Source organism: Rhinatrema bivittatum, chromosome 2 (genome assembly GCF_901001135.1).
Source record: "Rhinatrema bivittatum chromosome 2, aRhiBiv1.1, whole genome shotgun sequence".
In the NCBI taxonomy this organism is placed as follows: Eukaryota; Metazoa; Chordata; class Amphibia; order Gymnophiona; family Rhinatrematidae; genus Rhinatrema; species Rhinatrema bivittatum.
The window spans coordinates 606,334,748-606,346,800 of record NC_042616.1 but is presented as its reverse complement, the minus strand read 5'-3'; the positions used below and the strand labels follow the sequence as shown (position 1 = coordinate 606,346,800).

The 12,053-nt window shown below is 46.3% G+C and overlaps 1 protein-coding gene across 2 annotated transcripts in view; it reads left to right on the top strand.

Annotated features, from left to right (window-relative positions):
- The first annotated feature begins 11,966 nt into the window (after window positions 1-11,966).
- The window catches only part of AQP4 (aquaporin 4), a 31,824-nt gene continuing 31,737 nt past the window's right edge, over window positions 11,967-12,053 (top strand). For both annotated transcript variants that reach the window (XM_029592691.1, XM_029592690.1), the window contains exon 1: window positions 11,967-11,998. In XM_029592691.1, coding sequence (XP_029448551.1) covers window positions 11,967-11,998 — 32 coding nt within the window. The remainder of the gene's footprint in view (window positions 11,999-12,053) is intronic.

Here is a 12,053-nt window from a genome sequence, read left to right as displayed (position 1 = left end):
GTGGTGGAGGCTAAGGGAGCGGTTTTAAAGGGTTGGGGTGGGTTTTTAGGTTGTGTCCTAACTCCCGTTAGCGTGCACTAACCCGATTAATGATTTTTTCATGATAAATCGGTGGAATTTCCATTGTATTGCACTCTTTAATGATTAATGATGATTTAAAAAATATCGGACGATATTTTAAATCGTCAAAAAACAATTCACATCCCTAGAAGTTATTAAAATTACTGAATTAACTGATCCCAGCTTGGCTCTTACCTACAGGGTACTGAATTTCCACCACTAAAACACTTTATATACATTCACACACATAATGCCCAAACACTCTATGGAGTGTGCCTTCCTCTGTATGCTTTCTAACACTTTGGAAAATTTTCTGAGCAGGCTCTGTCTCACTCTCAACTGTCACACAGACTCAATTCTAACTATAACCATTTGGGGAGAATCCTACCATTGATGCTGTCATCAACTTAAATAGCTCTTCGGGAACCTTTAGGGAAAGTTTGTATTATATTTTCCTCTTATGGACACCCCCCTTCATTATTTTAAGTTTTAGGAATGAGACTTGGGAAATTTTAGAGCCATCTTTGAAACTTGAATGGGATCTGAGTTACTTGCTCAGTGAGGAACTCATGTGTATAATTCTACCGGTCTCTTCACAGCACCCCCCTCAGATCTGGCACACAAAATGGTGGCAGCTACCTCATTTACATTGATGCTGACCAGAATTCTATACAGCACTTCTGCAAAATGGAATCTACTGTGGTGTAAATCAGTACTGCATTAAAGCAAATAAAGTCTGAGCCTTTTAAAAGTTTAGCTTTTAAACCCAAATTTTCTTTTTCAACTGGTTTTGTGAGAGTTCTAGTCTTTCTCTGTGTCACAGTTCCATCTATAAGGTAAAAACTACTTTATATGACTCCATCATAAATATAAGCTTTCCACACACACACTTCTTTTAAAATAAAAATATGTGATAGGTCCCCCAGTTCTCCTTTTAGGGTTCGCTGGTGTTTGGTCACAGAAACTCCCAATTATTGGTCCCATTTTAAACTGATTTACACAGAATATGTCACCACAAACATTCAAACCTTTTAAATCCCTTCAAAACCTTTTGGAACAGGGTGAGGGTATCTAAGCTCCTCTCTATTGAAAATGGTGTGGCCCATCCATTGCCCCTACCATTTGACAAGAACTGCCCAATGATACCAGTGGTCCCTGTCCTAAGGGCCTACTGGTACCATTGGCAGCTGCCAGCCCAGAAGCAGGAGGTCACTCCTGGGCCCCCCACTAGTCCACCAGGTATTTGTGGTGTCTACTGCGGGAGGGGGGGGGGCTCTATTTAAAAAAAAAAGTTAACAAAATGGCATAATGACATTAAAAACAACAATCTGGGGGGTGGACCCGAAATGGCCCACCCCTGGACTGAAAACTATACAATAATGACATTTTTCAGGGCTCCCTCCCTACTAACTAGCATGATCACAGTAAACTGTACATGCTCTTAAAAGGGTTTAGTTAATTGATAACAAAGGGCTGAAAAATTAAGGCCATGAACTTGTGTAGATCTGTACTCAGAGCCCTTTGGGGATGAATACATTTGACTGCAATTCTCATTTCTAGAAAAAAGTACAGCTAGCACATACCTTTTCTACAAATTCCTACTTACATACACATTAGGGATGTGCATTCATTTAAAAAAAAAAAAGGGCAAAACGCAATGATTAAGGCTAATTTGTTTCATTCGGGGGGCCCTGAACCTCGTCGGCCTAGAAGCGGGAGGCCGAGAAGCTGGCATCGACTCAGGCATAGGTCAAGGACCAAAACAAGGACCACAGCAAAGGCCTGAGTGGGATTCCAGGGTCTCGGCAGAGGCCCAAAGCTGGGGGCTTAGCTAAAACCCCCAAAAATGAAAAAAAAAACCCCAAAAAGCAAAACCTTAACTGAGGTCGTTTCTGGGCCCCCCACTAGACTACTGGGTTTTTGTGGTGAGAACTAGGGGTGTCAGAACAGGGGTGGATGTCCACTGGTAAAGGGGCTCTGATTTTTAATAAATAGTATTTGGGTGGAATCTGGGGGGTTTTTTCTTTTAAAGTTTGCTTTTTTTTTTAAGCCTCCCCCAAAAATGATAGGAAAAGCAACACAAAATTTTGTTTTTTCCTATCGCTTTTTGATTTTCCAGAAATGCAACAAAATAGGAAATACAGATGATATTTCCTATTTCATTGCAAACAACTTCCCATCCCTACCAGTTCATGTTCTGTTGCGCTTGGAGGTGGACCCTTGTTCTGGAGCAAAGTAGGGCGGCTTCCTGGTCGGACCCAGGAAGTACCTGCTACCAGAAGGTGGAGCACAGGAGGAGACAGAAGCTAGCTGGAGCTTCACCACTGGAAGCCCTTGGTCCCCCCGGGTGGAGCCCTTGGGACACAGGCTGCTTGGACTTAGGTGGGCCTCGCAGGGTCTCCCAGAAAGGAAGTTCAAAGGTGTGCCCACCAGGATCAAGGATGCGTGGTCGACGTCAAGACTGGAGGCCTGATGGATCAAGGAAGTCCAGTACAGTGTCTGCGATGACAAGGCTAGGAGCAGGGCCAGAATCCAGGAGGCGTGGTCAGTAGTCGCAGAGGTCAAGTTCCAAAGATCAGTCCGAGAGTAGTCAGCCAAAGCAGGGGTCAAGTTCCAAGGATCAGTCTGAGACTAGTCAGTCAAAGCAAGGGTCAGGTTCCAGAGAACAGATGTGGTCAAGGAGGCAGGCAGAGGTCAGTATCTGGGCAGTGATCAGTGTGGTCAAGAGCAGGCAGAGGTTAGTATCCAGGCAGCGATCAGCATGGTCAAGAACAGGCAGAGGTCAGTACCAGAGAGTCAGTCCAAGAGGTACTACCTGGGGGAACGCAGGAACAGACAGACGCTGGAACAGGACTGGAACAAGACTGGAACAAGACTGGAACAAAACTGGAACAGGCGATGAGACATGGAGGCAAACTAGTACACACACGGTTTCAACCCGATTGCCAAGCCGAAGAAGTGCAGGTAGGCACTTCCTCTTGTACTGCGATCAATCAGGGTGCGCCGCGGAGCTTGGACCCGCCCCTGGACCTATAAGGGACCGGGCGGTCCGCGCACACGTGCCTAGGGGTGGGGCTGAAGCCACAGAGGATGCCGAGCCACGCCATGAGGCCTGGCGCGCTGAGGAAGGCCCGGCGACCGCTGCTGCAGGACGCTGAGGCCTGGAGGAGCTTGCGGCTGCTGCTGGAGAGGCTGACCCGGGACCTGCAGAGCAATTGGAGAGGTGAGCAGGCCTGTGCGTGAGCCGAGTGTGGACGGGGCGCGCAACAGTACCCCCCCCCCCCCAAGCCTCTCTCTACACGGGCGAGATTTTTCAGGATGAGCCCTGTGGAATGTTCTGAGGAGTTCATTGTCTAGAATATTGTGGGAAGGTTCCCCCGAGTTCTCCTAGGCCCTGTAACCCTCCCAGAATAAGAGGCATTCCCATCTATCTCGACACCGACGGACGTCGAGGACTTCTCTTACCTGGAGAGTGGAATCTGGTTCTGTGGAGATCCGAGATGGTGAGTGTTCTTTGCAAGAGGGCCAGGATAGGACTAGCGGCTTCAACAGAAACACGTGGAACGTGTTGTGAATACCCATGGCACGTGGCAGTTGTAATTGGTAGGACACTGCTCCCACTATCCAGAGTACTGGAACAGGATCGATGAACTTAGGTGCCAGACGGTGTGAGGGGAGTCGCAGCCTTATGTGTCGGGTGTTCAGCCACACCTTCTAGCCAGGGCGGAAGAGTGGAGCGGGACGTCTGTGAGCATCGGATATATGCTTGGAATGTTCGGCAGCCTGATTGAGGCGTTCTTTAACCTGATTCCACACCTGATGAATGGTGTGAGCCGTGAACTGAGCGGCTGGTGATGGAACAGCGAGAGGCACTGGCAGCAGTAACCGTGGTTGTCGACCAAACACCACAGAAAATGGTGATAAATTGGTGGCAGCAGCGACGTGGTTATTATGCAACAACTCTGCCCAGGGCAGCAGGTCAGACCAATTGTCCTGTTGGTCATTCAATTATGAGCGGAGGAATGTCTTCAGGGTCTGATTGGTTCTTTCTGCTTGGCCATTGGCCTGGGGGTGATAAGCTGACGTGAGATTCAAGGTGATGTTGAATTTTTTAAATAAGGAGCGCCAGTACCTTGCAGGGAACTGTGGTCCTCGGTCTGATATTATCTCTTTGGGGAGACCATGGAGGTGAAGACATGCCTTAGAAACAATTTGGCCAATTCTGGGGCCGATGGAAGGCCTTGCAGGGGAATGAAGTGACCCATTTTAGAAAAACGTCAATGATGACCCAGATCACGGTATTGTTCTATGATGGTGGTAGGTCCCTGATGAAATCCATCCATATGTTTGACCACGGTTTGGTGAGAACTGGAAGTGGTTGGAGGAGACCCTATGATCGCCCTGTAGGGGGTTTCTGTTGGGCACAGATGGGGCATGAATCTACGTAGTTGTGGGAGTCTTGCACCATACTGGACCACTAGTAAAATCTCTGCAACATCTCAAGGGTTCTTGCATGGCCCGGATGTCCTGCCAACTTAGAATCATGGTTCCACTTAAGAACCCGCTCATGTAATCTACGTGTAATGACGGTTTTTCCGGGAGGAACTGTAGTAGTCACTGCGAGAAATACACAGGCAGGGTCAATAATATGTGTTGGAAAATCGGGGATATCTTCTGGTTCAAAAGATCTGGAGAGCACATCTGCTCGGAGGTTTTTTGAGGCTGGTCGGTAGCGCAGTTCGAAATTGAATCGCTCGAAGAACAGCGCCCATCGGGCTTGCCTTGGATTCAGGAGTTGTGCTTCTTTTATGTGTCCGAGATTTTCATGAGTGGTAAAAATGGTAAATTTATGTTGTGCCCTTTCCAACCAGGGATGCCACCCTTGGAGGGCCAACTTGACCACGAGGAGTTCCCGATCTCCGACTGTATAGTTTTGTTCTGTAGGCGAGAATTTGTGTGAATAGAATGAACATGATATCAGTGTACCCTTGGGAGAAAATTGACTTAATATTGCCCTAGTCCCAATAGTAGATGTGTCTACTTCTACGACGAATGGGCATCTTGGGTCTGGGTATTTCAGGCAAGGGCCGGAGCAGAATGCTTCTTTTAGCATTTGAAAGGTGGCTTGTGCTTTGGGAGTCCATACACGGGTATTAGCCCCCTTCTTTGTCATGGCGGTGAGCAGAGCGGCTAGGGTAGAATAATTGGCAATAAAGCTTTGTGAAACCAAGGAAGCGTTGCAAAGCATGGAGGCCAACTGGCTGAGACCAGCTCGGATGCCTTGAAGTTTCTCTGGATCCATAGAGAATCCTCGATAGGAGATGATATACCCTAGGAAGGGCAAGTGGTTTTGCTCAAAGATGCATTTTTCCAATTTGGCATAGAGGTGGCTCTCTCTTAGACGATGAAGTATGGTCTTGACATGATCCCGATGTGATTCTAGATCTTTAGAAAAGATCAGGATGTCGTCCAGGTATATGACTTCAGAGGAGTATAAGAGGTCTCGGAGAATTTTGTTCATGAGACGTTGAAAGACAGCGGGGGCAATACATAGGACTAAGGGCATCACGATGTACTCATAGTGACCATCCCTAGTGTTGAATGCGATCTTCCAAATATCTTCCGGTTGGATGCGCACAAGATTGTACGCACCCTCAGATCCAACTTGGTAAAGATCCGAGGCCCCTGGTAGCAGTCAAACAGCTCGCTGATGAGAGGCAACAGGTACTAGTCTTTTTGGGTTATGGCGTTAAGCCCTCTATAATCAATACAAGGACTTAATACTCCATCCTTTTTCTTAACAAAGAAAAAACCCACTCCTGCGGAAGAGTCAGAGGTTCTAATGAACCCTTTTTCTAGGTTTTCTTTAATATACTCGGACATGGTGAGGGCATCTGGATGAGACAATGGATAGGTTCTGCCCTTGGGAGGCATCGTGCTCAGCAGAAGCTCTATAGGGCAATTCACTATGTGCAATGGTGGTAATGTGTCTGCCTTCTGCTTCGAGAAGACGTCCTCAAATTTGGCGTACTGGTTTGGCAAGCCAATAATGGTGGTGGACTTTAAGATGGTTACCACTGGAGATATTTGTCATAGACAGGTCTTCTGGCATTTGGAACCCCACTGCACCAACTGAAAGGAATGCCAATCGAATTGAGGTCCTTGGACCTGGAGCCAGGGCAGCCCCAGAATGACAGGGTGTGCAGAACGTTTCAACACATAGAGTGTCCACAGTAAGGCAGACAGCCACCGTTCGGTGGGTGATGAGCCATGGAAGGTGTTCTCCTTGGATGGAAACAATGCGGAGGGTCACCTCCAGTGGCTGAAGAGGAATGTTCAGGATCTTGACAATGTCATCCATGACACCTCCCCTTTTAACCGGCATGGTAAAAAAGGGGAGGTGAAAGAAGCTATTTTAGCCAAAAGATCTTCACTCAAAAATTGGAAGCTATTTTACCCAAAAGATATTCATTCAAAAATTGGAAGAAGGATCCAACAGAGGAAAATAGGAAAATGCATAAACGTTGGCAAGTTAAATGTAAGACATTGATAAGACAAGCTAAGAGAGAATTTGAAAAGAAGTTGGCCATAGAGGCAAAAACTCACAGTAAAAACTTTTAAAAATATTTCCGAAGCAGAAAATCTGTGAGGGAGTCAGTTGGACTGTTAGATGATCGAGGGGTTAAAGGGGCACTTAGAGAAGATAAGGCCATCGTGGAAAGATTAAATGATTTCTTTTCTTCGGTGTTTACTGAAGAGGATGTTGGGGAGGTACCCGTACTGGAGAAGGTTTTCATGGGTAATGATTCAGATGGACTTAACCAAATCACGGTGAACCTAGAAGATGTGGTAGACCTGATTGATAAACTGAAGAGTAGTAAATCACCTGGACCGGATGGTATACACCCCAGAGTTCTGAAGGAACTAAAAAATGAAATTTCAGACCTATTAGTAAAAATTTGTAACCTATCATTAAAATCATCCATTGTACCTGAAGACTGGAGGATAGCTAATGTAACCCCCATATTTAAAAAGGGCTCCAGGGGAGATCCGGGAAATTACAGACCGGTTAGCCTGACTTCAGTGCCAGGAAAAATAGTGGAAAGTTTTCTAAACATCAAAATCACAGAATATATAGAAAGACATGGTTTAATGGAACAAAGTCAGCATGGCTTTACCCAAGGCAAGTCTTGCCTCACAAATCTGCTTTACTTTTTTGAAGGAGTTAATAAACATGTTGATAAAGGTGAACTGGTAGATGTAGTGTACTTGGATTTTCAGAAGGCATTTGACAAAGTTCGTCATGAGAGGCTTCTAGGAAAAGTAAAAAGTCATGGGATAGGTGGCGAAGTCCTTTCGTGGATTACAAATTGGCTAAAAGACAGGAAACAGAGAGTAGGATTAACTGGACAATTTTCTCAGTGGAAGGGAGTAGGCAGTGGAGTGCCTCAGGGATTTGTACTGGGACCTTACTTTTCAATATATTTATAAATGATCTGGAAAGAAATACAACGAGTGAGGTAATCAAATTTGCAGATGATACAAAATTGTTCAGAGTAGTTAAATCACAAGCAGATTGTGATAAATTGCAGGAAGACCTTGTGAGGCTGGAAAATTGGGCATCTAAATGGCAGATTAAATTTAATGTGGACAAGTGCAAGGTGATGCATATAGGGAAAAATAACCCATGCTATAGTTACACAATGTTAGGTTCCATATGAGGTGCTACTACCCAAGAAAGAGATCTAGGTGTCATAGTGGATAACACATTGAAATCATCGGTTCAGTGTGCTGTGGCAGTCAAAAAAGCAAACAGAATGTTGGGAATTATTAGAAAGGGAATGGTGAATAAAATGGAAAATGTCATAATGCCTCTGTATCGCTCCATGGTGAGACCACACCTTGAATACTGTGTACAATTCTGGTCGCCGCATCTCAAAAAAGATATAATTGCGATGGAGAAGGTACAGAGAAGGGCTACTAAAATGATAAAGGGAATGGAACAGCTCCCCAATGAGGAAAGACTAAAGAGGTTAGGACTTTTCAGCTTGGAGAAGAGACGGCTGAAGGGGGATAGAGGTGTTTAAAATCATGAGAGGTCTAGAACGGGTAGATGTGAATCGTGATTTTACTCTTTCGGATAATAGAAAGACTAGGGGGCACTCCATGAAGTTAGCATGTGGCACATTTAAAACTAATTGGAGAAAGTTCTTTTTCCCTCAACGCACAATTAAACTCTGGCATTTGTTGCCAGAGGATGTGGTTAGTGCAGTTAGTATAGCTGTGTTTAAAAAAGGGTTGGATAAGTTCTTGGATGAGAAGTCCATTGCCTGCTATTAATTAAGTTGACTTAGATAATAACCACCGCTATTACTAGCAATGGTAACATGGAATAGACTTAGTTTTTGGGTACTTGCCAGGTTTATATGGCCTGGATTGGCCACTGTTGGAAACAGGATGCTGGGCTTGATGGACCCTTGGTGTGACCCAGTATGGCATGTTCTTATGTTCTTATGTTCTTAAGCTGCCACTTGCCCCTGTGTTGACAAGGGCAGTGGTAGCAAAGAAGCAAGACTCAATGCCAAGGCAGACTACAAGTAGAAGTTGGGGGCCGGTGACAATAGCGCTTGGGCTCAAGTGTTGCAGTTTCCTGGTCGGCCTGGGCAGGACTGCCGAAGATTTCCAGAGGCACCACAGTAAAGGCAGAGACCTTCTTTCCTCCAATGAAGACGTTCAGTCAGAGCCAGTCGCCCATGGTTAACCTGCATGGGTTCTTCAGCAGGCGGTGGTGATGCCAATGAAGCCTTAGATGGAGGACTTTTGGCACGCGTTGGGCGTGGAGTAGGAGATCGAGAGGCCTTTACTTCTAGGCGCTGTTGCCAGAGTCGGTGTCGATCTTCCTGGTGAGGGAGATCAGTTCCTCTAGAGATGTGGGAGTCTCACGGATGGCGAGTTCATCCTTGAAAGCACTGGAGAGATCATCTAGGAAGATTGCTTGCAACAGACAATCCTCTTGCCACCCGAGTTCGGTAGCCAGGCTCTTGAATTCCACCGTGTACTCAGAGAGGGTTTTCTACCCTTGACGAAGCTGGAGAAGATTATGGCTGGCTACAGCTTGGCGGCCTGGGTCTCCGAAGGTCTGCTTGAAAACGGTGACAATCTCTGATAACTGTGAGAGCATGGAATCAGAGTGTTCCCACAGCGGAGAAGCCTATGCTAAAGCCTTTCCTTCTAAGCGGGAAAGGATAAAAGTCACCTTCATGGTTTCCTTCAGGAACAAGGAGGGTTGCAGTGCAAATTGCATGAAGCACTGATTGAGGAAGCCCCGACAGAGGTGTGGATCTCCATTGAATCGAGGAGGTGCTGGAAGAGCCAATGATGCTCTGGGTAGCAGGGAGGCCGACAGACCCATCGGATTGGCCAGAGCTGTATCTTGCAACTGGGAAAGAAGCTCTTCAACTGAAGAGGCTAATGATTCCAAGGCTTGTTGATGCTCTTGGACAGCTGTGGCCAGACCCGGTAGGGCCCCGGTGGCGGGAGACTTTGCCGAGTCCATGGCTTTGGCAATCTGTTGCGCTTGGAGGTGGACCCTTGTTCTGGAGCAGTGTAGGGCGGCTCCCTGGTCGGACCCAGGAAGCACCTGCCACCAGGAGGTGGAGCACAGGAAGAGACAGAGGCTAGCTGGAGCTTCACCACTGGAAGCCCGTGGTCACCCCAGGTGGAGCTCTTGGGGACCTGCGCCGCTTGGACTTAGGTGGGCCTCGCAGGGTCTCCCAGAAAGGAAGTTCAAAGGTGTGCCCACCAGGATCAAGAGTGTGCGTTCGACGTCTAGACTGGAAGCCTGATGACAAGGCTAGGAGCAGGGCCGGAATCCAGGAGGCATGGTCAGTAGTCATAGAGGTCAAGTTCCAAAGATCAGTCCAAGAGTAGTCAGCCAAAGCAGGGGTCAGGTTCCAGAGATCAGACGTGGTCAAGAGCTGGCAGAGGTCAGTATCCGGGCAGCGATCAGCGTGGTCAAGAGCAGGCAGAGGTCAGTACCAGCAGTCAGTCCAAGAGGTACTACCTGAGGGAACGCAGGAACAGACAGACGCTGGAACAGACAGACACTGGAACAGAAGGATGTTGGAACAGGACTGGAACAAGACTGGAACAAGACTGGAACAGGCGAAGAGACACGGAGGCAAACTAGTACACACACACGGTGTCAACCCGATTGCTAAGGCGAGGAAGTGCAGGCAGGTGCTTCCTCTTGTACTGTGTTCAATCTGGGCACACCGCGGAGCTTGGACCCGCCCCTGGCCCTATAAGGGACCGGGTGGTCCGCGCGCACGTGCCTAGGGGTGGGGCCGAAGCCAAGGAGGATGCCGAGCTCCACCGTGAAGCCTGGCATGCTGAGGAAGGCCCAGCAACTGCTGCCGCAGGACACCGATGCCTGGAGGAGCTTCCAGCTGCTGCTGGAGAGGCCAACCTGGGACCTGCAGAGGAGTTGGAGAGATGAGCAGGCCCGAGTGCGGGCCGAGCTCAGATGGGACGCACAACATGTTCACTGTTCATTCTAAGCTGCGTACAAGTGCGCACACGCACAGATTGTGAACCCTGCACACATGGCAAAACATAGTGGGACAAGAAATCCTGATATTATTTGCATTATACTGATTTGTAATGCAAAGATTTTAACTCAGCTTATAAAATGTTGCATAAAAGAATATGTTTGCACACAAACATTGCTCATTTTAATAAGTTAACACCAGGTCCTAGCAGATATTAAATAGCATCCAGTTAGTAAATACTGTGGTGGGTGAACATTCCATGCTATTTAGCATGAGCTCGTTAACCCCTCATTTGCATATGACATTTCCTCATTTGCATATGTAGACGTGAAGATGTTTGCATGCTCATGCTAACATATTCTAGGACCCCTTTAATGTACATGATAAGGCCTTCCTGAATAGCTCGCTATTTTTAGTGTGCACCATAGGGCCTTAAATGTATGTTAAAGTTTATTGCATAGGCTCCACAGTTTTCCTACAGCTGTAAGTTCTGCCGTTCATCTCCCTCAGCTTTTTCACCATTCTCTAAACAAAGTCACTCTCCATCCTTGCATTTTACAGCTTTAAAAACAAGTACTGCACTTGTAATTCAACCGTACAATTTTCTTGCATATTCAAGCAACCTCTTCCCAAGCACATTTCTCACTGACCTCAAGGGAGCATAGTTCTCGAAAGGTAGTCACAGATGTAGTAAGTTAGTCCATTATGAACATCTCACCTACAACTTGTTTGTTGACATTTATTTCTATGTATCTAAGTGGACTAACATGCCAGCCATGCTAATCTGGACACCCACCAAAAATCATATATGAATCCCCATTGTTGTAATTTATAATAATCAGTGTATGTTAGTATTGGATATTCTAATGTCTTTCACTATGGCTTCCATACTGATAAAAACAAAAAAACCCAACAGTATCAGTGATGTCCTAAGAGCAGTGTGAACTACACCAGAACACAGTATAGATTACTAGATAAGCAGTTACAAATAGTTTCTAACTTTCCATTTAAAATGCTGCTTACTCTTTAGGATACAAGTAAGATTCATTTTCTGTCCATTAAGTGGTCTTATATTTACTAATTATCGGAACAAGCAATATGCTATCTTAATGAATCAATCTGTTCTTTTATAAGCCAAAAATATACTCTGTCACTGATGGGTACCAAATGAGTGGTATAAAACAAACGAGCAGGTGAAGAAAGAAGACTATACAGAGTCAAAAAAAAAAATGTAGTGGCATGGTTCAAAATGTTTCCACACCCTGCACATCAACAACCCAATCAGAGAAGTTGCAGTAACCCGACTCCCTGTACACTGAGTCTTCAAGGCAGGGTACCAGTCTATGCAAGGAAGGAATGAGTGACAGACCAGCATCAAGAGGCTGGGGGTAAGTGTTTTATTTGTCCAAGATTCAAGATTGTTTTTTTCTATTAGAACAAAAA